Source organism: Prionailurus bengalensis, chromosome B2 (assembly GCF_016509475.1).
Source record: "Prionailurus bengalensis isolate Pbe53 chromosome B2, Fcat_Pben_1.1_paternal_pri, whole genome shotgun sequence".
Taxonomy (NCBI): Eukaryota; Metazoa; Chordata; class Mammalia; order Carnivora; family Felidae; genus Prionailurus; species Prionailurus bengalensis.
Window position 1 is genome coordinate 143,021,605 of NC_057349.1, and position 26,102 is coordinate 143,047,706.

The 26,102-nt window shown below is 49.5% G+C and overlaps 1 protein-coding gene across 2 annotated transcripts in view; it reads left to right on the top strand.

Annotated features, from left to right (window-relative positions):
* Positions 1–26,102, top strand: part of SYTL3 (synaptotagmin like 3) — an 86,037-nt gene that overhangs the window by 32,609 nt on the left and 27,326 nt on the right. For both annotated transcript variants that reach the window (XM_043592675.1, XM_043592676.1), the window contains exons 5-8: positions 11,294–11,345; positions 12,364–12,433; positions 14,706–14,784; positions 18,751–18,875. In XM_043592675.1, the coding sequence (XP_043448610.1) occupies positions 11,294–11,345; positions 12,364–12,433; positions 14,706–14,784; positions 18,751–18,875 (326 nt within the window). The remainder of the gene's footprint in view (positions 1–11,293; positions 11,346–12,363; positions 12,434–14,705; positions 14,785–18,750; positions 18,876–26,102) is intronic.

A 26,102-nucleotide genomic window follows, 5' to 3' on the forward strand; every position in this document is an offset into this window, starting at 1 on the left:
CACAGCCATGCTCACTCCTTTCTGTCTGTGGCCAGCTTTGCGATACAATGGTTGAGGTTGCAACAGGGATCCTATGGCTGGCAAAGCCTATACTTTTTTAACCTGAACCTTTGCAGAAAGTTTGCTGCCCTCCGCTCTACATGATAGGCTGATGATGCTACCACATTTTGGTGACCATCATTATTTTCCTGTTTATGAACAGAATGAGAAACCAAAGTGAGGGGTGCCTAGGTGGCCCAGTTGATTGAGCACCCGATTTCGGCTCAGGTCACTATCTCACAGTTCATGGGTTTGAGCCTTGCATCGGGCTTTGAGCTGACCGTGTGGACAGTGAGGAGCCCACTTTGGATTCTGTGTCTCCCTCTCTCTCTGCCCTTCCCCCTTTCTCTCTCTCTCTCTCTCTCTCAAAAATAAATAAATATTAAAAAAAAAAAAAAAGAAACCAAGGTGATATCACTGAACTGAATAGGATTTCTGAATTAAGAATTCATGTGTTCATATGTTTAGACCAAATTATCGATCAGGGTAGTTTGTAGGGAGCACCCTGACAATTGGACATTGAGCTATCTCCTTATATGAATACATCTTTGGAAAGACCAGACACATACATACTTAACTAGGGAAATCATTTTCTATTTAAGAACTCCATGCTCATTGTTTTATTGCAGTAAAATAGACATAAAATTTACCACTGTCACCATTTTTAAGCGCAGAATTCAGCATTAAGCACGTTCACAGTTTTGTGCACCCAACACCACCATCTGACTCCAGGGCTTTTTCATGTTGCAAAACCCAAACTCTCTTTCCCATTAAACACAAACCGTCCATTCCGCCCTCCCAACCAGCTCCCCGTGACCACCGTTCTGCCTTCTGGTTCTATGAATTGACGACGCTAGTTGCCTCATGTAAATGGAATCAGTATATTTGTCCTTTTGTGTCTTTCTTACTTACCATGACGTCTTCAAGGTCCATCCGCGTTGTAGCATGTGTCACACTTTTACTCCTTTTTAAGACCAAACAAAATTCCGTTGGTTATATATACTGCATTTTGTCCACCATTCATCCCAGTGGGTGTTTGGCTTGCTTCTACATTTTGGCGATCAGGAACAGTGCTTGCTATGAACATGGGTGCGCAAATACCTGTTCAAGTTCCTGTTTTCCCTTCTTTTGTGTTTATACCCAGACGTGGTATTACTGGATCAAGCAGTAATTCTATGTTTCAGTTTTTGAGGGACCACCATACTATTTTCCACAGCAGCTGCGCCATTTTATGTTCCCACTAGCAGTGCACAAAGGTTCCAGTTTCTCCATATCCTTCTTGTGATTCTCTTTCTTTCTCTCTTTCCTTCGTAATAGCCATTCTGACGGGCATGAGGTGGTATTCCATTGTGTATTTCTTTAAGTCATTCCCTCAGTACGTATTAGGTATCTTCTAGCCTGACATTTATTCCATTCTGCGTATGGATTTTTTGGATAGTTGATAGATGTATATATTGCAAAAAAAATGTGTCACAATAAGGTTTGATAACACATCTTTTCATCTCCCACAATTACCATTTGCCATTGTTGTTATGGTGAGAACATTAACACTGCTCTCACAGCAACTTTGAAGTCACAACACAGTCCTATTCACTGTAGTCGCCATGGTGACTATGTACTAGATTCCCAGAACTTACCTTATAACTGAAAGTTTGTACCCTTTAACCAATATCTCCCCACTTACCCTGCCCCCCCCCCGCCCCTGACGACCACCATTCTACTCTCTGTCCTGAGTTTCATGTTTTTAGGTTCCACATATAAGTGACATCATATAGTATTGATCTTTTTCTGTCAGACTTATTCCCTTAGCATAATGCCTTCAAGGTCTATCCATGTTGTTACAAATGGCAGGATTTCTTCCTTTTTTTTTTAGAAAAAATATTTATTTATTTTGAGAGAGGGGTAGCGTGTGAACAGGGAAGAGGGAGAGAGAGGGGGAGAGGGAAAGTCCCAAGCAGGCTCTGTGCCATCAGCATCGAGCCAGATGTGGGGCTTGAACTCATGAACCATGAGACCACGACCTGAGCCAGTATCAAGAGTTGGTTGCTTAACCGACTGAGCCACCCACGCGGCCCAGGATTTCTTCCTTCTTATGGTTGAAAATATTCTGTTTTAATATATCCCACATTTTCTTTAACTGTTCATCAGTTGAAGGACACTTAAGTTGTTTCTATGTCTTGGCTGTTGTGAACAATGCTGCAGTGAACGTGGGAGTGTAAATGTCTGTTCAGTGGTGATTTCATATCCTTTGGATATATACCCAGTGTGGGATTGCTAGGTCGTATCGTAGTTCCGTTTTTAATTTTTCTGAGACACTTCTGCGCTATTTTCCATAGTGGCTGCATTGTTGTGTTTTGATTTGCATTTCCCTAATGATGAGTGATGTTGAACATCTTTTCATTTTCATGTACTCATTGGCCATTTGTATATTTTCTTGACTATTGAAGTCCTGTGCCCATTTTAAAAATTGGATCATTTTGTTTCTTTTTAAAAAAATAATTATTTATTTTGACAGTGCACATATGCAGGGGAGGGGCAGAGAGAGAGGGGAGGGAGGGAGGGAGGGACGGGGAGAGAGAGAGAGAGAGAGAGAGAGAGAGAGAGAGAGAGAGAGAATCCCAAGTAGGCTCTATGCTATCAGCATAGAGCCCAACTCGGGGCTTGATCCCAAGAACCGTGAGATCATGACCTGAGCTGAGATCAAGAGCCCACTTAACCGACTAAGCCACCCAAGTGCCCCTGTTTGTTTCCTGAAAAGGAAGAAGAAAGTTAGAAGACTCATGCTTCCCAATTTCAAAACTTACTACAAAGCTGCAGTGATCCAAACAATGTGACACTGGCATAAGGACAAGCAGAGAACAGTGGAATAGAATAGCCTAGAAAACCCAGAGAAAAACTCTTGCATACGTGGTCAAATGACTTTCAACAATGCCGATATCGTTCAAGGCGGAAGGGCCAGGCTTTAATAAATGGTGCTGGGAAAACTGGATACTCACATGTAAAAGAACAAAGTCGGATCCCTACCTAACACAGTACAAATGGACAACAGACCTAAAACTATAAAGGTCGTGAAAGAAAAATATAGGGGCTCTGGGTGGCTCAGTTGGCTAAGCATCCGACTTCAGCTCAGGTCACAATCTCACGGTTCATGAGTTCGAGCCCCGCGTCTGGCTCTGTGCTGACAGCTCAGAGCCTGGAGCTTGCTTCAGATTCTATCTCCCTCTCTCTCTGCCCCTCCCCCTTCATGCTCTGTCTCTCTCTCTCTCCAAAATAAATAAACATTTAAAAAAAGAAGAAGAAAAAACATAGAGGGAAAGATGCCATTGGCTTTGACAATGATTTTTTTAGATGGCGCAGGCAACAGAAAAAAAAAAGGACTAATGGGACTACATCTTGATGAAAAACTTGTGCATCAAAGGACACCGTAAAGAGAGTAAGAAGGCAACCCACGGAATGGGAGAAAGTATTTGCAAAATCACATATCTGATAAAGGATTAATATCCAAATTCTTTAGAATAGAGAACTCCTGAAACCTACATTCCACTTTTTTTTTCAACGTTTTTTTATTTATTTTTGGGACAGAGAGAGACAGAGCATGAATGGGGGAGGGGCAGAGAGAGAGAGAGACACAGAATCGGAAACAGGCTCCAGGCTCTGAGCCATCAGCCCAGAGCCCGACGCGGGGCTCGAACCCACGGACCGCGATCATGACCTGGCTGAAGTCGGACGCTTAACCAACTGCGCCACCCAGGCGCCCCATTTTTTTTTTAATTTTTTTTTCAACTTTTTAAATTTATTTTTGGGACAGAGAGAGACAGAGCATGAACGGGGGAGGGGCAGAGAGAGAGGGAGACACTACATTCCACTTTTAGAGAAAATCAAGAGACCCAGGAAGGCAGTCCATGCTCTAGTCCCCACGTCCTCAAACCTAGGCCAGTTACTACCAACCTGAAGTATATCTTTGGGGAAGAGTTACTGCCCAGCGCTTGGTGATTATTGTTAACATGAAAGCCATCCAGGATTTCTGCCGATAGAATATAGGGAGCTTAAGTAAGGAGCAAAAATTATTTTCCTCTCTTGCAACTAAGCAGAAGAGTAATGTCTAGTGGCAGAAGGATACTGGATGAGAGATATTTTCTGCCAACAGGGTCATAAATCTACTGTTATTAATTTTTGTTCCCCTGGAGGCATTAGTTGCTGATTCACAGTTGTACACTTCATCTTCTTTCGTATTGGGCTAGTGGCTTGGCCCCAGTGCTATTTAAACTCAAAGCTTCTCTAAGGACTAAAATATATTTAAAATTTTTTCTGGAATCCACCTCCAAAATCATTTATGACAGGCTATCGTGATTCTTTATATGCTGAGGGGTTTATAGGTCAAGTTTTTTGAGACATTTTCCATTTTGCATATGTGAGCCAAAAATTGGTTTAAAACTTTATTATTCTAGGCATTTTCTTTCCTACTAAAGAAAAAAGTCCTAAAACACGCTGTGATTGTCCAATACCCCCTCCAACCTTTGGTCTTATTCACCTTTTCTAAAATTTAGAGGATACTCGAGCTCCAGTGTGGACCAACCATCAGGCCTGTCACATACAGTTGTACAGGTTGAATGCTGTACTAGGGAGCCACCACTAAAGGGGTACAGTTCACGACATCCAAAAATTGTGTGCTTATTGTGATGACTTTTCTGGAAGAATCAGCACGATGCGTTGTTCTAACAAAATCCATATATTAAGACCAATTCCTAAGGGTAGACAAAAGTGTCTTGAGGAAGGGGCACATTTGCATTGTTCCCAGGAGGGCTCCACATGGGATAGCCCCGCCTGCCTTATGCTTTGCGTCATACCTGGAATTCAGGCTGTGGGTTCCTACATAGGGCGCTGCTCCCCTCTGTGGGCACCAACAGAGAGGTGGTTGTGGGCCAGGCCATCCTTCCGCTTGACGATCTGTTAGCTCTACAGCTGGATCCCACATGGCTGTCTGGGTGTGTTTAACTGTTCTAACAAAGGGCTGCTGTGGGGCCTTACAGGGTAGCAGGAGAAGTTAGGGGTGATGCCTTGCAAGAAGAATAACCCACACAGATCCCGCAGTTGAGGATGGGAGGCCGCTTGGCCACCACGACAGCGTGATTTGCCGGGCTGGCTGAATTGCACTGGGACATTACAGAGAGTCTGCTCCGCGCCCTCTTTGCTGTGAACATGTCACCCAAGCGGGAAGAGTGTTGGGGTAGCGGGGCATGGCACCTGCCGCAGGGCCTGGGGTCCAGGGTGCTGGTAGGCTGGCGGTTAGTGTGCTTGACCGGCATGACGATGGAGCCCAGCCAGGAGGGACATCCGTTCTATGGGAGTTTCCGTGAGCACCTGAAATAGGGTGCCGTACCTGTATTTATTTTTTCTTTTTTAAAGTTTATATTGAGAGAGTGTGTGGGGGGGGGGGGTGCACACACACAAGTGGAAGAGGGCACAGAGAAAGGAAGAGAGAGAGAATCCGAAGCAGCTGTCAGTGCAGCACAGAGCCCCACGTGGGGCTCGAATTCATGAATCGTGAGATCACGACCTGCGAGGTGAAGAGTCAGATGCTCAACCAACTGAGCCACCCAGGCGCCCCTTGCATCGAGAAGTGGCACAGAGATGGAAGGTGATTTGTCGTAGGCACGCTTGTGCCAGCTGCAGACCCGGATTTTGCTCCAGAAACCACGGCCGTGTTCTGTAGCTTGAATGGACCCTTCCAGCACCATATGCTCTTACTTGTGAGCAGAGCTGCGTCCTCCTTATCCTTGTCCCCGTAAAAGTGCCCCTGTGGATTCTACACGACGAGTGTGAATGAGCGGATGAGTTACACGGAAGCTGAGTTGTGAAAACACGATGACCGTCTTTTCACGTGTATTTGGTCGTATGGCTCAAACGAGGAGGTAACGCTTCTCGGTAAAACAGTGCTGGTTGCCGTTGGATTTATAGCCACCCCTCCCCACCCCCGCATGACAAACCCTTTGCTGATGCCGGTGACACCAAGATGCATAAGATGGGACCCGTGTCCTCAAAGAGTTCACCGTCCAGTCGGGGAGACCGACACAGAGGTGCACCATCACAGCGCAGGCGGCAGTGTTAATGAAGTGTGCAGGGCAAGCATGAAGAGGCCAGCCTGGTGAGGACAGGCACCGGATCCCGGGGAATAATCCCCTGGCAGGGGCAGAGAGCCACGTGAGCCAGGAACACGGGAGAAGCACAGTCTCGTGAGGCGCCGGCATCTGGGAAATCCACCTTCACCAGGACCCACGAAGGGGACAGGTGATCCATACGGCAGAAGGTGATCCTGGGAGGCAGGAGGGACTGAATCACAAAGGACCTCTGAGCTAGAACAAAGCTAGAATGTGTTGCTGGCTCACTGTTCTGGGGGCTGGGAGTCCAAAGTCAAGGTGTCACATTGTTGTCTTCTCTGTGTGCATGTTTCTCTCTGTGACTAAATTTTTCTATTTTTTAAAATAAAGTTTGTTTATTTATTTTGAGAGAGAGAGATAGAGAGAGTGAGGGACAGCATGGTGGGGGGGGGGGGGCGCAGAGAGCAAGGGAGAGAGAGAATCCCAAGCAGGCTCCATGCCGTCAATGCAGAGCCTGATGCGGGGCTTGAATTCACCAACCGTGAGATCATAACCTGAGGCGAAATCAAGAGTCGGACTGAGCCCCCCAGGAGCCCCCCATTTTCCCCTTGTTTATAAGGACACCAGTCATGTTGGATTAGGCCCATTTAATGACCTCACTTTAGCTTGATCTGCAAACACTCTATCTCCAAATAAGGTCACAGTGTTAGGTGCTAGGGGTTAGATTCCGCATGTCTTTTCAGGGGATACAACTCAGCCCAGAGCAGCCTTGGATGCGGTGGAGGAAGTTCATTGACTGTCGGATCCACACGGGGCGCTGCCCGCAAAGGACAGCACCTCCCCCTCTGGAGGGTGTGTTGGAGGGGGAGGGGGCAGGGCTAGGACCAAAGGGGGAGCCGAGGGGGGGCATGGAGGGCGCTGTTGGCACACACTGCCAGGCCCGTGCCTCCCCTCAGGGCCCTCACACCCCAGGCCGGATGTCCCAACCCACGTGCACCAGCTTTGTTTCTCCGCTTAAGCAGGGTAAGATACACAGGACAAATAGAAAGCATTTCTAAAATAAGAAATCCCACCCGGCCCCTGGGGGGCTCAGTGGGTTAAGCGTCTGACTCTTGATTTCAGCTCAGGTCAGGGATCTCATGGTTCGTGGGATCGAGCCTTGCATCAGGCTCTACACTGACAGTGTGGAGCCTTCTTGGGATTCTCTCCCTCTCTGCCCCTCCCCCACTTGCACTCTCTCTTGCTCTTTCTCAAAATAAACAAACACTTAAAAGTAAATAAAATGAAGAAATCCCCGAGTTTTCAGGGAGTTGGCCATTGGTTTATTAGTGGTTGTTTTTTCCCTTGCTTTTTATTAGGAACCTTTTCACACCTGAGAAAAGTAGGGAGAATGGTACCCCCCCCCCCAACACAGGTAGCAGTCACTGGTCTGCTCTGCCCTAACTTGTGTGTGTCCCACTTCGGAGACAAGTCATGGTGCACAAAGCAGCTTTGTCACTTGTAGACTGTGTCTTTGGGCCTGTTACCGAATGTCCCTGAGCCTCGGTTTTCGTTGATTAAATCGGAATGCCACCTGGTGACAAGCCGCGCATGCGCGAAGAGCGGTCCTCGGGGCACAGGGCGCGCAGTCAGCTGCTAATGAACGTCAGCCGGGCCTTCGGGAAGGTGCCCCGGAAGCCTAGGCTCCCGCCCGGCCCGCCGCTGCGCCTCAGCAGAGCCCGCGGCCTAACCAGGCGGCCGGAGCGTCACCGCTGGTGGACGCGGCCTCCCACCCCGCAAGGGCATTCCTTTCTTCGGCGTTTCCTGGCCGTGAGTCGTCAAAGTTTTAAAAAATGTTAACAGGGGCTCCTGGGTGGCTCTGTCAGTTACGCGGCTGACTCTTAATTTCGGCTCAGGTCATGATCTCACAGTTTCTGGGATGGAGCCCCGCGTCGGGCTCTGCACTGACTGTAAGGAGCCTGCTTGGGATCCTCTCTCTCTCTCTCTCTCTCTCTCTCTCTCTCTCTCTCCCTCCCCCTCCCCCGACTCGCAGACTCGAGGTTTCTCTCTCAAAAGAAATCAATTCTCTCTCTTAAACATGAAGAAATAGGGGTGCCTGGGTGGCTCAGTCTGCTAAGTGTCTGACTTTGGCTCAGGTCATGATCTCACATTCAAGGGTTCAAGCCCTGCCTCAGGCTCTTTGCTGCTGCTTGCTTCAGATTCTGTGTCTCCTTCTCTCTCTGCCCCTTCTCCGCTCACACTCGTTCTCACTCTCTCAAAAATAAATAAATGTAAAAATAAATAAATAAGTAAATATTAACAAACAGTAGATAGTGCTTCTTAAGGAAGCCCCTGGTAAGAAACAACTGAGGGATGGGAGAGGAAAATAAAATGGACATACACAGTGAACGGGACACAGCCCCAGGGCAGCGCTTCCCAAACTCCAGTCAATGGACTTCGGGATGGGCCTAGGGCTCTGCATTGCCGACAAGCTTCCGACTGTGATGCAGCGGGCCGCACTGCCCACACTTGGGGTACCTAGGACATGGGGTGCAGCAGGTCTCAAGGGCCAAGCCTGTCCCTCTGTCTGTGTCTGTATGTCCTGTGAGTGAAGAATGAGTTTTACATTTTTGAATGGCCAGAAGACTGTTTGTATCACATTAAAAAAAAACCCATGAAATTCAATTTTCAGTGTCCATCATATTTTATCACAGCCCACTCTTTCGTAGTGTGTCTGGCTGCTGTCACAGGGGCAGAGGACAGAGCCTGCGCGGAACCTGGAATACTTATTTGGTCCTTACGGAAAGGGTTTGCTGAGCCCATGGCGTGGTCGGCCAGGCCCGATGAGGCCAGCAGGGGGCAGCAGAGAGCCGTTTGTGGCCAGGCCTTCCCTGGGACCTGGGGAGGGGTATTTGGAAATGCGGTGTAGGGGGACTAAACTGAAGCTAAGGGTGGAGCTCAGGGCACTGGGAGATGAGGTGGGAGTAAGTAGACAACGTCTGGGGAAGCAGGACTGAAAGAAGGAGTAAGGAGAGATGCTGCTGGGGCTGGCAGGAGAGGTGGGCCCAGAGCAGGTGTGGAGGCCCAGGGATGCCGCGTGGGGCTCGGACGTTGGGCGACGGCAATACGGAGTCACTGCAGCGTTAGGCGGTGGAAGGACAGCACCGTTTGGGGGGTGGGGAGACTGTAACTCTGGTGCCATGGGGACGCTGTCGCAACAATCTGGGGACAAGATGTTGAGGGTCTGCTGAGGGCGGGCAGCCGGGAGAGGAGCCAGCAGCCAGAGTGAGCGAACCAGCCAACCCACAAGAGGGCTCAGAACTCACTCTCTCTTGGGTTCTGCGTCTTTACCAGGACACCGCGGGTAAACAGCGTCACTACCTTTTCTCTTTCTTTGCCTTGTTTCTCTCTGCTTTCATGACAACCGACCGTGTTGCAGTTGGGGCGGTTCTGTTTTCCTTCCGGCCTAACTCTTTTCTTTCCAGTGGCTCCTGCAGATGTGGGATTTCATCCATTACCAGCGCAGCTCTCAGCCTTTGGGGGCCGCCTTTCTGTTCTGCCTTGGAGAAGCATTTCTTTATTATTTTTTTTTTAATATTTATTTTTGGGAGAGCGCAAGAGGGGGAGGGGCAGAGCGAGGGGACAGACAATCCAAAGCGGGCTCTGCGCTGACAGCAGACAGCCCAACGTGGGCCTCGAACTCACAAACTGCGAGATCATGACCTGAGCCGAAGTTGTCAGCTCAACCGACTGAGCCACCCGGATACCCCCAGAAGCATTTCTTAACGGGGGATGGGGAGGGCTCACAGACTCCTTTTAGAATCTGGTGAACACCGTCATGAACCTCCCCCCAAATGTACACAAACAGGGAGACCCAAAGTCCGACCTATGATGTCAGGGCTCATGCACTCCCTGAGGCCAGCTCCCGTTAAGGGCCCCTGCCCTGGGGGCTGCACGGCTTAGGGTCAGCTGGGCGCCAGCTGCCTCCTGGCTTTAAGGTTTGGGGCTCGACATCAGAGACGCTTGCCTTCCCCCTCCCAAGCTCCTCCCTGCCTTCTCCATGTCTTATGGAGATGATGTGGGTACGTAAGCCTTTCTTTGGAATGGATTAAAACTTTCAAACACACAACACAGGAGCTAGACAGACAGACCTCCTAGGATGCCAGGTCCGGTGGTTCTCAGCTGTGTGTTGAGCAGCGTGAAGCCCAATGGGGAACGTCCCTGAGCAAGAGAATCTGCTAGAAGGCTGGGCAGACTAACCTCTTCCTATGCATTGGGCCAGGAAACATTGTGTTCACAGAACTATGAACATGTAGAGTTCTATTTTTGGGGACGTAATACATCATAAAATCCCCTTTATTTGAAACAAAAAGAGTACTATATCAGATGCAGTCTTATTTAGGAAATTATTAGCCTCCATAACTAGAAATAAGCAGATTACATTTTTTAACAGATTAATTTAATCTCCATAACAAGGAATGTTTAGAGGAATATAGTCATTCAATTATGAAATGTTTCCAACGGACAAATGGAAGCTTGGAAGCTTAGGACTACTTTTCAAATTTTCCAGATTTAGAAAATCTAACCCAACGTCAACTTTTAATAAAAGCAGCCTTTCCTAGCAATTGTGGTCTCTTAGCGTGGGTGTGTGTGCATGTTTTTAACAACAGCTTTAGCAGAATGTAGTTTATAGAACATACACTTCATTTAAGTCCATAATTTTTTTTAGTCAATTTATTGATGTGACCATCACCACAATAGAACTTGAGCCTTTCTTTTTTTGTTGTTTTAAAGTTTATTTATTTATTTTTGAGGGAGAGAGAGAGAGAGAGAGGGAGAGAGAGAGAGTGAGTACAAGCAGGAGAGGGGCAGACAGAGAGAGGGAGACATAGAACCCGAAGCAGGCTCCAGGCTCTGAGCTGTCAGCGCAGAGTCTGACGCGGGGCTCAAACCCACGAACGGTGAGATCATGACCTGAGCTGAAGTCGGACGCTTAACTGACTGTGCCACCCAGGCGCCCCCTAGGGCCTTTCTGTCACCCCCAAGATGGTTTTTTTAGTTTTTAATTGCAAGAAGTGGTATTAGAAAAATAAGAATTCTAATCGATTACTTTCTGTGTTTGCCTCCCCAAGGTTGTCTTCTTACTAATGAGTGACCTTTGCTGGTATCTCTTCCAGGCAAACACGACAGAGCTGGAGCAAAGCTCTTGGAATCTTATCAGGAACTGAGGTGAGTGCTATACCAGGCCAGACCGTCCTGGCCCCTCCAGGCCTGGAGCACCAAGGACTCGCTGAAAGAACTTCTAGATCTCTTGACTTTCAGACCTGGCTGCTTTGGAATGTGACTTTTTTTTTTTTTTTTAAATGATAAAGTGCCTGGAAAAGATTTAAACAGAGATATTTCCAGATTCTTATGAAAAGCCTTCTTAGCAGCTCACAGAGCATTTTCTCACGACAGGTTTTATTGCTTACATTCTTCTGAAATGTTGTAAGGAAACGAAATATTATTTTTGATGGCATCTTAAGTGAAATTCTAAACCGAGCGTTTGTCTTACGAATCACTCCTGTCTCCAACATCATGCCCAGTGCCTGACGCCTCAGACATCTGCGTAATCCAATGGAAATGAAGTGGAGACTGCGAGATGCTAACTTCTTGATGCACATCCTAAACACCCAGCGTTCTTGAAGCTGGCAACAATTCACACACCTGATTGCACCGAATTTATTGAAGTGTTGCTGAAAGCTCCCCACCAGCAGCTTTTTTTTTTTTTTTTGGCCCATAATGAGATTTTCCAATCTTGGGACCTCTTCATTTCTTTTACTCCCCCATCACAAACTTCTTATTCCTCTCATGTTCGATTTAATGATTTATGACATCCACGGAATTTTTGGCACTTCTGCTGGTGCGGTTTGGGCCGAGAGAACGTGCATGTCCGTATCAGACACATGAGTGGAGTCTGGGTCCCAGAGCGGCCGGGCTCCTTTAGGCGACACGGGTGGGGCGCGAGGCAGGGACACCGGCAGCATGGTGCTCCTTGGCCACGTTCCGATACCGGGAAGTAATGCCCTGTCGGGAGGAGCAGATCCAGGCAGGGCTGCATGCTCCTCTTCTAAAATGCGAGGAAGGAAAGGAAAAAAAAAAATCAGAGAACATGAACTGTAGGGTGATGGCGAGTCTTGTGTATTTGTAAGCCTAATAGTTGGATCATCCATGACCTGTTTCTTATTCCTGTGTTTTTCCTTGGCAGCAACATTTCTGTGGTTCCTCCTACCCCACCTCCTCTGAGTGAAAGCCAGTGCACCAGCAGCTCCCACAGGGTAATGTGTCTGTGCCTCCCTGGGGAAGGGGACGTGGGAGAGAAATGGAGGAAGAAAGGGGGTCTGAGAGGTTGGACCAAGACCCCCAGAGCAAAGGGATCCAATTGTGGCTGAAGCTGGCCGTGGAGGGAGGCAGAGAATAGAGGCCAGAAGGGCTGGGCCTGCCCAGTGTCTGTGTGTCCGCTATGCTTTGGGGGCCATGGGATCATCTGCATAACAGTGACTCACCTGCCTGCACCCCACAACCTCATGTATACCCCATATCCCCACCTGTACCTCACGTCCTCACCTGCACCTGTGCCCCACATCCTTGCCTGTGCCCCCTGTCCTCACCTGCACCCCACATCCACCCGCACCCCGTGTCCTCACCTGTGCCCTGCATCCCGGCCTGTACCCCACATCCTTGGCTGCACCCCACATCCCCACCACTTTACTCTTGTCATTTTGCTGGCTGTCTTCCCTAACTGTGCACTGTGCTCTTGAGTGTGGGGTTCTGAATAGGCTGCAGTGTGTTGGGGGCCTCTGGGGGTATAAAAAGAAAAAAATACATGTTGATTCACAGATGTGTGATTTATACGTGTGGGAGTGCCTGGTGTGTGTGTGTGTGTGTGTGTGTGTGTGTACTTTTGTGTGTTCTTAGATGCTAATATAAAGTAGACCAGGAGCATTTCTGTCTACAGAAATTAGTGGTATGATCTTGGAGTTACCTGTGTTCCCACTTGGGAGGTGGAAATAATTATACTCCTCTGGCTTGTTTCTCATGGCTGGTGTGAGAAATTAACAAAATAATGTCTGTACTGGTACTTGGAAACTGTGAAGTAAAAAACAAACAAACAAACAAACAAACAAATAAATAAATAAAAAGAAACTGTAAAGTGCCATGAAAACACATGGTCTTGATTATTTTCATTATTACCATTCTGCAAATTAAAGAGAGTAACTATAGCTGTACATAGAAAGGCACATTCATATGCTAGTGAGAGAGAGAGAGTGTATTCATTCTTTTTCCAGTTTCAAACTGAGACCCTGGAATGAACTTCAAAATTCTATTGTCCACTTTCTACTTGAGATTCTAAATCCTCCCAACTTGTTCCAGCACAGATGTATTTCCTGAATGGATGGACAGATGGATGGATGGACGGATGGATGGAACAGGGAAGGAGGGAGGGAGGGATGGAGGGAGGGACAGAGAGATGGAGTGAAGGATGAATGGAAGCAGGGAAGGAGGGATGGAGGGATAGGTGGATGGGTGGATGGAAACAGGGAAGGAGGGATGAGTGGATGGATGGAGGGAGGGAGGGATGGAGGGAGGGAGGGAAGGAGGGATGGAAGGATAGATGGATGGATAGATGGATGAATGGAAACAGGGAAGGAGGGATGGAGGGATGGAGGGATGGATGGAAACAGGGAAGGAGAGATGGAGGGAAGGAGGGATGGAAGGATAGATGGATGGAGGGATGGAGGGATGGAGGGATGGATGGATGGATGGAGGCATGGATGGATGGATGGATGGAGGGAGGGAGGGATGAGTGGATGGAGGGATGGAGGGATGGATGGAAACAGGGAAGGAAGGAAGGAGGGATGAGTGGATGGATGGAGGGATGGATGGATGGAAGCAGGGAAGGAGGGATGAGTAGATGGGTGGCTGGAAGGGTGGAGGCATGGAGGGATGGATGGAGGGGGAGACAGAGGGATGGAAGGAAGGATAGATGGAGGGGTAGATAGATGGATGGGACTTGAAGGGGAAGTGATCTCCTTTCTGTCATTTTTGCTTTTTCTTCTCTCTCCTGCTTGGGGGGGTGGAACTAACTCCTGGCTCCAGGCTGGTCCCCTGAGCCTGGTACCACCATCGGCCCCTGTGTCACTGTTGTGTTGGCTGTTGTGTTGCCATCCCCTCTGCCTGGAGCTGGGGTGGGGTCATACAAGAGCAGGCTAAAGAAGCAGGAGTGTACTTGAGTGCAGTCTGAGCCAGTGAAATGTCGGTTATTATTTCCAAGAGGTAGTTGCTGTCAACGCCCCTTGCTGATGCCCCTTCCTTAGATGTGGGTGTCAAACCTCAGAGGAAAGAAGCTGAGTAAGAGGGTCCCTACCTCCTGAGAGGATAGTGCCCTCCCCTCTCCAGACATGCATGCACACACACCTGCACGCACCCGGAGCACCCCCACTCCACTCACACTTGCCAGTGTTTGGGGGTTGGCGACCTGGAGGCTGCTGGGGCAGACACGGGTCTTCAAATATAACTCTCATTCTCTCTCCTCTGTCTCTGTTTTAGTTACAGGAACTTGGTCAGTTTAAAGGATTTAATAAGTCCATGGAAAATTTGTTTCTGTCTGTAACCACCCACATGAAAAGTAAGTGGATGCCTCCGATGTGTTCCTCCCACCACCCCCCGGGCCAGCCAAGCCCATTGGCCGAGGCACGGCCAGGGACCTCTGTCTCTAGGCCCTGGGGAAAGCCACAGCGCTGGCCCTTCACCCCTCCCGTGCAGAGCAGGCCTCTGGTTTCCCGGGGGAAGAGGAGACACCCTTCAGGCCACTGGAGTGGCTCAGTTTACCCCTACTGCTACCCAAACCTGCCAGAGCTCAGCACAGACCTGGCAGCCGGTCCTGGCACCCATCACAGCCTCTCCCAAGGACCAGCGGAGACAGTAGAGGGTTCCAATGAATGAAAACTGGGAGCTTTCAGGCCAGGCAGGGCCCAGCGTCTGTCGCTTGCGTGGAACTACTTGTCCTTTCCTCCTTGGTAAATTTATCTTCTTCAGTTAGCAGTAACCCTATGATTTGTAGACGCAAGGAACCCAGAACTACCACTGCTCAGAATCTTGCCTCTTTCGATGTTGTTTCCTATCAGGTATTTCCCCCTGTGGATCTTAAGCTGCAAATCCCAGAGAATAGCCCCCACTTAGACCTGCTAAGGTGCCCAGAGCAGGCCAGGCATTTAGAGAAGGTCCTGAGTGGGATCAGGGCGTCTTGGGCATCCATTCTCTCTCACGGTGCTTCTGTTTGGTTTCTGCCCATGCCAATGCCTGTGGATGGGGTCGGGCTTGTGCCTTGGCTCTGAGACAGTCTTATTATTTGATTTTAATTAGTCCTCTGAGTTCCCCCACGAGCCCTTCCGAGCCGTATCGTGACAACTGAAATCAAAGCACCCTTTTTAGATAAACAGGGAAGTGACCATCTCACGAGACCGTCTGTCCCCCTCTGCTTCAGAAGGGCGAAGCAGCCAAATCTCATGCCACCTGTTGGCTAATAGAGCTCGGAGGTTTAAAACCACCCCGTTAGTCTGCCGGGCTTGCGGACCACATCCGCCCTCCGTGCGCACCAGCCTTGGACGCGGGTTTCCAACTGGAACGGCGGCCTGAACTCTGAGCGGCTGGCCCCGTTCCTGCTGACGCTGCTCTTGTCAAAACTTCTCAGCATCTCTTTCTAGAAGCACGGCCTCTACCCAAATCCATGCGGCTTATGTGAACTCCCTCCCACCACTGTATTTTGGAATCATGTCTCAGCATTAACTCTGGCCTGGTAATCCCTCAGCCAGACGCCCAGAGAGGCAGGACGCACGTTTCATCTTGTTCCGTGTCCCACTCGCCCTCCTACACACGCTGGGACCCACGCACGGGTACATTGGAGCGTGCTTTCGTACCCATAGCCTTGCCTGTACCCTTGCTCACATGTTGGAGACTTGCCGTGTCAATACCTTGAATGTTATGGAGGTGGCATCAGTATAGAGCAGCAGACCCAGGTGGACAGCTGGGGCTAATCCCCGGTGGCAGGGGGTGGCGGGGGGGATTCAAAAGAGCAAAGCAGCATCCTGTCTCTGCCATGGAATATGGACTGAAGCACCCCCCACCCCAGGTCCCCTCCCTACTTGTTCAGACACTGGTGCTTCATGGGACGCTAGGACCTCAGCCCAGAGGCAGGGGTGGAAACACCCAGCTTTCTGGGCACCCCCCCCCCCCAGGGCGGTCTGCCCGGGGGGGGGGGGGGGGCCTCTCTCAGGTGCTCCCCGCTGCTTCCACGGGGCAGGGCACAGGCTCTACACCATTCACCCTGTCTCTGCCTCAGGGCACGTAGCAGGGGTGGGGCTGATTCCTGCTTCTTCAGGTCCTGAGCTGTCGTGCACAGGTCCCTCTTGATCCTTTTTGCTGTGTGTTTCCTACAGAAGTGGGTACAGAGGACGGCCTCATTCTGAGGGTGCCTGGGGTCTGTGGGGATGGCTGGAGGGGGCCTTAGCCTCAAGAATTTAGGAAGCTGCCCCAGAGCTACGACCGCTGGCGGCCCGTGTTGCCCCGTGAAGCCGATCCAGTTGGAAGAAAGCGATTTCCAGCCCTTTTTATTATCTTTGCATGTCTAGGAGATTCCAGCACTATAGCCCCACCCCCGCTCAGAAGGGGAGGAGCAAATCGTTGATTTTCATTTCAGGACCATTCTGTGCTTCTCGCTGTTACTTTTCCTTTTCACCTGACAATGCTGATCACAAGCCTACTTGTTAGAAGCTGGATACTTAGGAGACACCCCCACCTGCCTCGTCTGTGGACATAAATGGACCAGATGAAGGCACAGGCTTTGGGGTGAATGCCAAACAGATGGTGGTGAGGGGACACCCCCTCCCCCCGCCCCGAGGGCCTCACCCCCTTCATAGCTGGGCTGGAATTTAGCTGTATGAGGAGCCCAGGTTCACTGTCCACCTGGAGGGCCTGGTGTGCCGGGACCTTGCTCACTTCCAGGAGCAGAAAGTTGCCCCACGGTTTCCGGAGGGTAGACCCGCGGCCAGTGTGGACAGCAGCGCTCTCAGAGAGGAGAGGTCCCGCACATCCTGGTGGGAAGGAGAATGCCCTGGGGTTTGGGGGGGCAGGCGAGCCTCTCCTCCGGAGAAAAGAGACACTCTGCAGATGTACCCTTGGCAGTACATGCAGGAATACCTAATCAAGAGCAACAACTGAGGATTATTTACACCCTGGAGCTGGGCCGTCCAGTATGCTAACCACAGGTGGCTCTTGAAGAGTGGCCTGCTGGGGGGCGGGCGGGGGGGGGAGAGTAAAACGCACACCAGATTCTGGAAACTTAGTATTTAAAAAAGCGAAATTCAAAAGCTAATTAATCACACAGCATAGGGAATACTGATAGTAATATTGGAACAATCTTACCTGGTGATGGATGGTAACTACACTTGATGTGGTGATCATTTTGTAATGTGCACCGGAAACTAGTAAGGACTGTATGTCAATTACCCAGTAAATACTGTCATTGATTTTAATATTGATCATATATTTTAATAGTATTTTAGATATATTGTGGTAAATGAAAAATAGTGTTAAAATTAATTTCACCTCTTTTTATGTTTATTTATTTATTTTGAGAAAGAGGTGGGGGGGGGAGGGAGGGGGAGACAGAGAGGGAGAGAGAGAATCCCAAGCAGGCTCCGAGCTGCCAGGGTGGACTGGAGCCCAACATGTGACTGGATCTCACTAACCATGAGATCATGGCCTCAGCCAAAATCAAGAGTCAGCCACTTAACAGACTGAGCCACCCAGGCACCCCTTACCTCTGTGTTAAATGTGGCAACTAGAAAATTTGAGATGGCATATGTGAGCCCCATGACAGCCATCAGAGCATGCCACTCTAAAGATGGCTTCAAGGTCATCTTTGAGAGAAACAAGGACCCCCTGGAAAAGGGAAGACATTTTTGAAAGACAAAATCACCTTGGAGGTGGCTGTCTCACTTCTTTGTGTGCATTCCTTCCTTCCCGCTTTATTCATCTCTTCTGGACCACTGGTATGCTGGGGGGCGGGGGGAGGTGTATTTTCAGGCTTTGCCTATTAAAATAGTTATAAGCGTACCCTGAATCTTCCGCCTCTCTCAAAGTGTCCCAAGAGATGGTATTTACTTATAAATCTTTGTGAGGAGCCCTAAAAAAGCTGGCTGGTTCGTTAGGCTGCCTTTTTCGTGTTTGGACAACTGCGTGCTCATGACGGGTGGCCCGGGATCCAGAGTAAGCTGGCTGGAAGTCCTTCCTTTCACTCGAGCCCTGACGGTGGCTGTCTGCCTACAGAGGCACATGGCCACACTGTCACCTTCTGGGAATCTGGCTCCTCTGTCCTGTGCAGGGCGCCGTGCGCCCTGCGTCCGGCATGTGGCTTCTGGGGGTGGCTCCCCCTGAGCCCAGAGCTCAGAGCCGTCGTGCCCACGCCGTGAGCCTAGCCTCAGAGACCTTGAGGCTCCCCGGGGGTGTGGTTGCAGGGCATCTCAGAGGAGGGCCCCACGAGTCTGTCAAAGCTGTGTGCTCCCACCTGTCATCCCTTGTATTTGTTTTCTAGAGCTTTCCAAGTCCCAGAATGACATGACCTCTGACAAGCAACTGCTAGCCACGGGTCCCAGGCAGTGTGCTAGCCGGACGGAGAGGAGGAGCCAGTCTGACACTGCCATCAACGTCACCACCAGGGTATTCCCTGAGGCCGCCGGGCCGCCACCAGAGCTACTTCTAGTCCATTTTCTCTATAGATTTCGTTTTCCTTTTCTTTTATTGCACAACACCAAGCAGTCTGAAGAAAACATAATTACAAACCCTTCTCTGTTGGGGAGGCCTGGCCAAATGAAGGTCAAATTCCAGGGTCGATTCGGAAAATAGTTCAGAGCAGGGAAAAGCTTCAGCCTAATTCTGAGCCCCTGGGGTCCCAGGTGTCCACGGGAACGCCTCGCTGGTCTCAAGGCCACAGCAAAGGCAGAGTGGCCCCCTGCAGGGCTGAGATGTGCCACGTTACTCCTGGGGTCCGAATACCTCATGGAGGGTCAAGAGGCCTTCTTGTTTCCAACAACCTCCAGTTCGAGTCTGATAGAAACCCACTAAAAACCTACGTGCCGCCTGATCGAGGGCAGTCAGCAGGGAGGCTCCCTCCCGGTATCTAAACCACAAGAGAGAGAGCTCACCTAATAAAGGCTTTTAAGGAAATAATTACTCTGGCTTTCCACCAGGATTAACCAAGTCTGAAGCAGATGCACTGGGACAGGAGAGAAAATGACTTTACAATCAGGACACCTAGGTTCCAGTCCAGCGGAGGTGACCTGGCTAGGGCAGATGCCATCACCTGGTCAACAGGACTGCGCTGGGTGCCTGGATAGGACAGGTGTCCCTTCTCTGCCACTGTGGGCTCCGCTCGGGATGTCCCCAGACAGATTCCTTTAGGCAAGGAGATGAGGTTAGCCCCACCCTCCTGCTGGAACTTCCAGACACCCACTCTCGAGGTTTCAAATTCTGCCTCCATCCACGACCCTCTGCCTTGGGCACGTCACGTCAACTCCCGGAACGTCACTATGCCCTTGGTGAAAATGAAGGTGATGATACCTGTTCCGCCCAAAGGCACAGGCTGCTTATAAAGATCCCCGAGATAATATAGTATCTAAATTGCTACCTAAGCCATCTACATATACTATCTAAATTGCCGGTCTTCCTAATTATGTGCCAGACTCCACTCAGGGCTTTACCCGGGCCATCTCATTTTATCCTCACACTACCTCGTGAACTATGTATCGCATTTGGCCCTGTTGTCCATTTAGGGAAACCGAGGCTTAGAGAGATGATGTCAGTGCCCGCGGTTACATAACCCGAAAGCGGTGGGCGGTCTTGGCTTGGAGGCTGAATTCTGGAGCAGCTGTTCTCAGTGTGTGTGTGTGTGTGTGTGTGAGTCACTTAGGAATGTTGTTGACATGCAGAGTCTGACTCAGTAGATCTGGGGCAGGTGTGAGATGTGGCATCTCCAGTGAGCTTCTGAGGAGCTCTTGGGTGAGTGGGTTGTGGCTCCTGGCCCCTGGGACCTCCCTAGGTTTAGGAGAAGGCGTCTAGAGTGTGTGAGATGCATTTGGAAGGCCTTTGAGGCGCCGAAGGGCCAATAAGCGTTCGTTCCTGTTGGCTCCCCAGGGTCTACACAAACACCGTTCCAGACACCATCCCTGAGTCAACAGACGGAGGAGAGGTTCACGTGCATTTAGGAACCACTGTGTTCCAGGCACGGTGGTGGTTATTACGTACTAGTCACGTTTAGTTCTTGCAGAAACGCTGAGGCGGATATTGTCACTCCCATGATGAAGATCCAGGATCTGAGTTTCAGCGAGAGGGTAACCAACCTGCCTAATGTCACGTAACTAATACAATGTGGAGCCGGGAGTGGAGTCCAAGTTTGTAGGTTCTGAATCCTAAACTTGTAACTTCCTCATTATATGCCCCACATAAGGAGGACAAATGAGGGCCCAAATCCTTGGGATGGAACCCCTCGGATGCTAACACTCACTAAGGTTACCAGGCACTGTTCTTCGTGTAAAGCCCTTATAGATACTAAATCCTTACAGCAACCCTGTGAGGTCTGGGCTATCACTGTCCCTATGAAAGATGAGGGGCAAAGGGGAAAGAGATGACCAAGGGGTAATGTGGTCGGAAGTGTCGGGGCGAGGCAGAGTCTGTTCCAGACACCACACCTGTGACGCCTGCGGGAAAAGATGCCAACAGGGTTTGTGGACGGCATGTTTCTGCTTCCGATGCCTGTGCCATGTGATAGGGCATCCCAGGTTTCCCAGGCTTAGTTTCTGGCCTCCCCTACTGCATGTGCATGGGGAACGAGCCTGCTGGGTAATTGCAGGGTTGTCTGATGGGACAAGGGAGCTTGAGGGTCGAAGCGAGGAGGAGCAGGGGAGGCCATGGCGAGACAGCCCCCACCATCTGGACGCTCTGCCACTTGCATCCAGTTGACTGCCATGCTCTTGAAGCGACACGCTTTCTACTTTTTGCAGGCATTCTGTCTCCCCACCTTCCTTGAAGATATGGCTGTTTTGGAGCAATGTAGCCAAATGTTTATAAAGTACTCAGCAATCATGGCATGATCTATAAATGCTAAATAATCACAGGGTTGACAGATAAAGAGTACATCTTTAAATAGGACGTTTGTCAGACTGCAATTACACATGCCCTCGTTGGTGAGCTCATAAAACTGACACTCACATTTCCATCGGAATGCCTCGGAGCATTCTGCCAACCTTAAGCACACCACGTGGTGCCCTTTGGAGGCAGGGGGTGTCAGTGCCCACTTTGCAGGTGGCTAGACTGAGGCACAGAAATAGGAGATAACTTTCTTAGGACCACGTGGTGACTCTGAGATGGTAACTGAGGAAACGGCTCAGGACGGCTTCTATGCCACTTCTCTGACCATTAGGCGTGCACCGCATGTTCTGGAAATGCTCCCGTAAAGACCCTCATTTACCCATGTGGGCCGGGATTCTTTAAGAGGTGAACTCTCTCCCCTGTCCTTTGAGACTTCCTGTGCATCCCCGTGGGATTTTATTGTGCATCGTATTAATGTGTGGCTGATCTATATTGGCCGTAAAGACCCTGTTAACCAGGAAGGAAACACGAGAAGCTGTTGGGAGGGGCTGTCTCCGAGGAGTGGGACAAGGACGGAGGCGGGGAAGAAACCCTTCCTTTCATTCGGTGCCCCTTTATGTGAAGTTTTCCCACGTCCTGTGAAATCTGAAGAAACCATCCGCCCCCAGGGCATGGCGTTTCTGCATCCTTCTTTCCCCCACCTGCTGGCCACACGTAAAGGCTGAGCAGCCAGAGAAAAGGGAGGCAGTGGCATTGAGTTCAAGGATGAAAACACTTGGTCTTAGACTTGAGGGCTGTTGACCCCCTTGATGGTCCCAGGAGAGGCGGCCTACCTCTCGGCGGGGACAGGACGTTGCTCAGAGCACGTATTGTTGGCCGAGCCCAGCCCCGGTGGTTGTCTGAGACCCTCGGATGCAGGCTTGGTGGCAACAGGTGCTCTCCCTTTTCACGTTTAAGATCAGCTAAAACAAACAATCCCACACACGTGAATTGTGTGGTTCCAGGGAGTCCATAATTTGATCAAATCGAGCCTAATGTTTATTGATCTTTCAGCATAGAATATGAAACTTAATAACTGCACAGAGTAGACCTCATCCAGGGCGATCATTTTTCTCTGTAATCTGACCCAAACTAGATAGCTACTGAAATACATTAAAAATCACAGGGGAAATAAATGCCTTTCTCAATGTCGTCGATAGGCTGCCATCTGAATCTCGATGCCCTTTCACAGGGCACTGAGTCTGACAGAGTCATTTAGATCCTTCAGAATTTACCAGGGAAGAGGTGAACGCCAAAGTTCACGTAGATTCCTTAGTCAAATAGGGATGTTCTTCAGAACAGTGTCGGCTTTTCTATTGATTTCAAAATATTTATATCGGCACTTATGTTTCATTAACGTTTTTTTGGAATCCTAACATATTTGGAAACAGTCTTCCCTAGCTATGAATTTTTTTTTCCTGGCTATGAATTTGACATGCCACATGATCGCTCTTATAAAGATAGTTCTTTGTCCCTTTTCGGAAACTTCTGTCATCAATTTTAAAAAAAATGTTTATTTATTTATTGTGTGAGAGGGAAGGGGGAAGGGGCAGAGAGAGAGACAGAGAGAGAGAGAATCCCAAGCAGGCTCCGTACTCTAGGCGTGGAGCTGGATGTGGGGCTCAGTCCCACAAACCGTGAGATCATGACCTGAGCCTAAATCAAGAGTCGGACACTTAACCGACTGAGCCACCCAGGCGTGCCTGTCACCAACTTTTTTTTTTTTTTTATGATTTAAAAACTATGTTGCCTTAAAGAAAACTGGATTAGGTGGTTATATATTGAACGGCTACGTGTTACAAAGCTGTATATTCATATTTAGCCCATTTTATTCTTTCTGTCCCATTCCGACTGCTGCCTTACAGGCCGTTCCAAATGGAATCTTCCACGTCCTCCAAGCGCCCCCCCCCCCCCGCCCCGCCCCGGACACAGTCAGAAGGTAGAGGCCTTGCCGTAGGAGAGCCCTCTGACTACTTCCTCCGGCTCAGTTTCTCTGGCTCTTCAGCCACCTTTCCTCCTGCCTCGGGAATGGACGTTCCTTCCCGAGGCGGAGCCCTCCCCTGGGGGCTGGGTTCATCCTCCTCGCTCTCTTCTGGGACCTGCTCCATCAGCTCACCGCTTTCCCCGCTTCTGTTTCTCCTCAACCTGCGAGTTAGCCCTGACCCCCCCCCCCTTAAAAAAGAAAAACAGCATCTTCTGAAGGATCCCCTTCAAGCTGCTCTTCCACTTCTTCATCTCAGCCCAAGTCCACAAAAACGTCCTCTGCCCTTGCCCCCCATCACCCTCCCTCCTGTTCACTCCTACCTTCCGTGCAGTCCGTTCCCTGTGCCAGTGCGACACTGCTCCCTGGGGCGCCGCCAGGCACCCCTGATTGAAAAGCCTGCTGGCCCATTTGAGCATCACCCTCATCAATGACTTTGTCACCTTTGACACAGTTGACCAGAATTCCACTCTTTTCTTTAATTACAAGAATGGTTTTATTGCTTGTATGTATAATAAAACCTAGGCCTACACACTAATGAAAGTTTAGAAGACACAGACGAGGAGGAGGAGGGGGAGGAGGCAGGAGAGGAGAAAAATCAAGCAAGCACTGAGCCGGGCCAGTCACTTGGAGCGCACACGTACATTCACTTTGCAAACACGATGCCGTGCTGCACATCCACTTTTGTTATTTGCTTTCTCAAGAATCTCTAACTTTATATTTTAATTTCTTCCCTGTCAATACATACATATTGTCATTGTTTTACAGCTATTTTTTAGGGCTTTTAAAAAAAGTGATTATTGGGGCGCCTGGGTGGCGCAGTCGGTTAAGCGTCCGACTTCAGCCAGGTCACGATCTCGCGGTCCGTGAGTTCGAGCCCCGCGTCGGGCTCTGGGCTGATGGCTCAGAGCCTGGAGCCTGCTTCCGATTCTGTGTCTCCCTCTCTCTCTGCCCCTCCCCCGTTCATGCTCTGTCTCTCTCTGTCCCAAAAAAATAAATAAACGTTGAAAAAAAAATAAAATAAAAAAGTGATTATTTATTTTGAGAGAGAGCACGAGCAGGGGAGGGGCGGGGGGGGGGGTGGTGGTCAGAGAGAATCCCAAGCAGGTTCCCCAGTGTCAGTGTGTAGCCTGATGCAGGGCTCGAACTCATGAACTGTGAGATCATGACGGGAGCCACCCGGGCGCCCGTAGGACTTTTAATTCATGCTGCGAGATTGCCCTCCTCTGAGGTTGACTCAGTTAACGACCACCAGAGGTGGAGTAGCCCGCTTTTCAGCACCCCTGCTGGCACCAAATGTTACACTTTTTAAAAAAAATATTTTTGAATGTGTATTTATTTTTGAGAGAGAAGGGGGCGGACAGAGAGAGAAGGAGACACAGAATCTGAAGCAGGCTCCAGGCTCTGAGCTGTCAGCACAGAGCCCAACGCAGGGCTCGAACCCATGAACTACAAGATCATGACCTGGGCTGAAGTCGGCAGCTTAACCGACTGAGCCACCCGGGTGCCCCCAAATGTTATACCTTCTATTTTAATATTTGCTAATTTGATAGGCCAGTTTTAAAAATCTCCATTTCTTTAATTTCAGGTGAGCCTTTTCTCATACTCTTCTCCTTTTGGAACATCCCTCATGCCCGAAATCCTCCCCTTGGATCTGCAATTCTTCTGGCTGTCTCCTCCCCTGGGCCGGCTCTTTGGTGACCCCCCCTCCGCCAAGCTACCTGTTCTCTGGAAAGCCTGACACAGCAGGAATCTGGCCTCTTGAGTCTCTTTGGTTGCGTGGGTCATCAGCAAGTCTAGGAACATGCTCGGTACTTGACCGTCAGCATAGGCCCACCACTCACGATGCCCCTCCTCTGAGTCTCTCCACAGCCAGCCTTGAACCTCCCACTCAGGTCCTACTTTCCGCTAAAGATCATCCTGACACCCCCTTCTGCATAAGCTCTCCACCCTCTCTTTCCCATGGACTTGGCTTATGTCTCCATTTCAGTGGTGGGTCTATTTCCTACCAGCCAGGTGAGCCCCTGGAGAGCGGATGATGCTTCTTCTCCCCCTCTCTTCTCCTCTGCCCCCCTCTTTCTGCCCCAGGACTTAGAGCAGTGGGTCAAAGATAGGATCGCTTAACAAATGTCTGATGGAACTGAGCTGGCATTCTGGGGATCGAGAGCATGAACAGTAATTGGGAGCTAATCATTTCTTCCACTTATAACCTAATATTCTCAGTCTGTCATTCCTGAGAATTACAGCTATGATGCAAATGTTACATTTGTTATATTTCCAAGTTCCACTTCCAGCATTAAAATGTAAAGTCTGGATTCAGAAACTTTGTACTTCCAGCCAGGAAGAGGTTTCCTACCTTGGGCATTGTGTTTTTGGCTCTGTGCTAGCCCTGTCCAATAGAAGCTTCTAATCACGGCCACATGTGGCTGCTGGGCACCTGAAATGTGTCTCGTGCAACTGAGAGTTAAATTTTTTTAATTTTAGTTGCTTTTAACCAATGAGAATTTAAACTTCTATAGCCACATGTAGCTAGCGACTAGCACATTGGAAAGCACAGCTCTATACATGATAAAAGGGGTACTGACTATTTTATAAAATTTAGAGACATATTTTAATTTTTCCCTTTTTTTAAATGAGCACATTACAACTAAAACTCTGATAGGCTAAATATCGTATTTCATGTGATTAAATGCAGGGATCGCTATTAAGGTCAACGTGTGGACTTGATTTTTCTTTAAGACTTACTAATCCATAAGTGACCCACCTACCACCGTTCATGA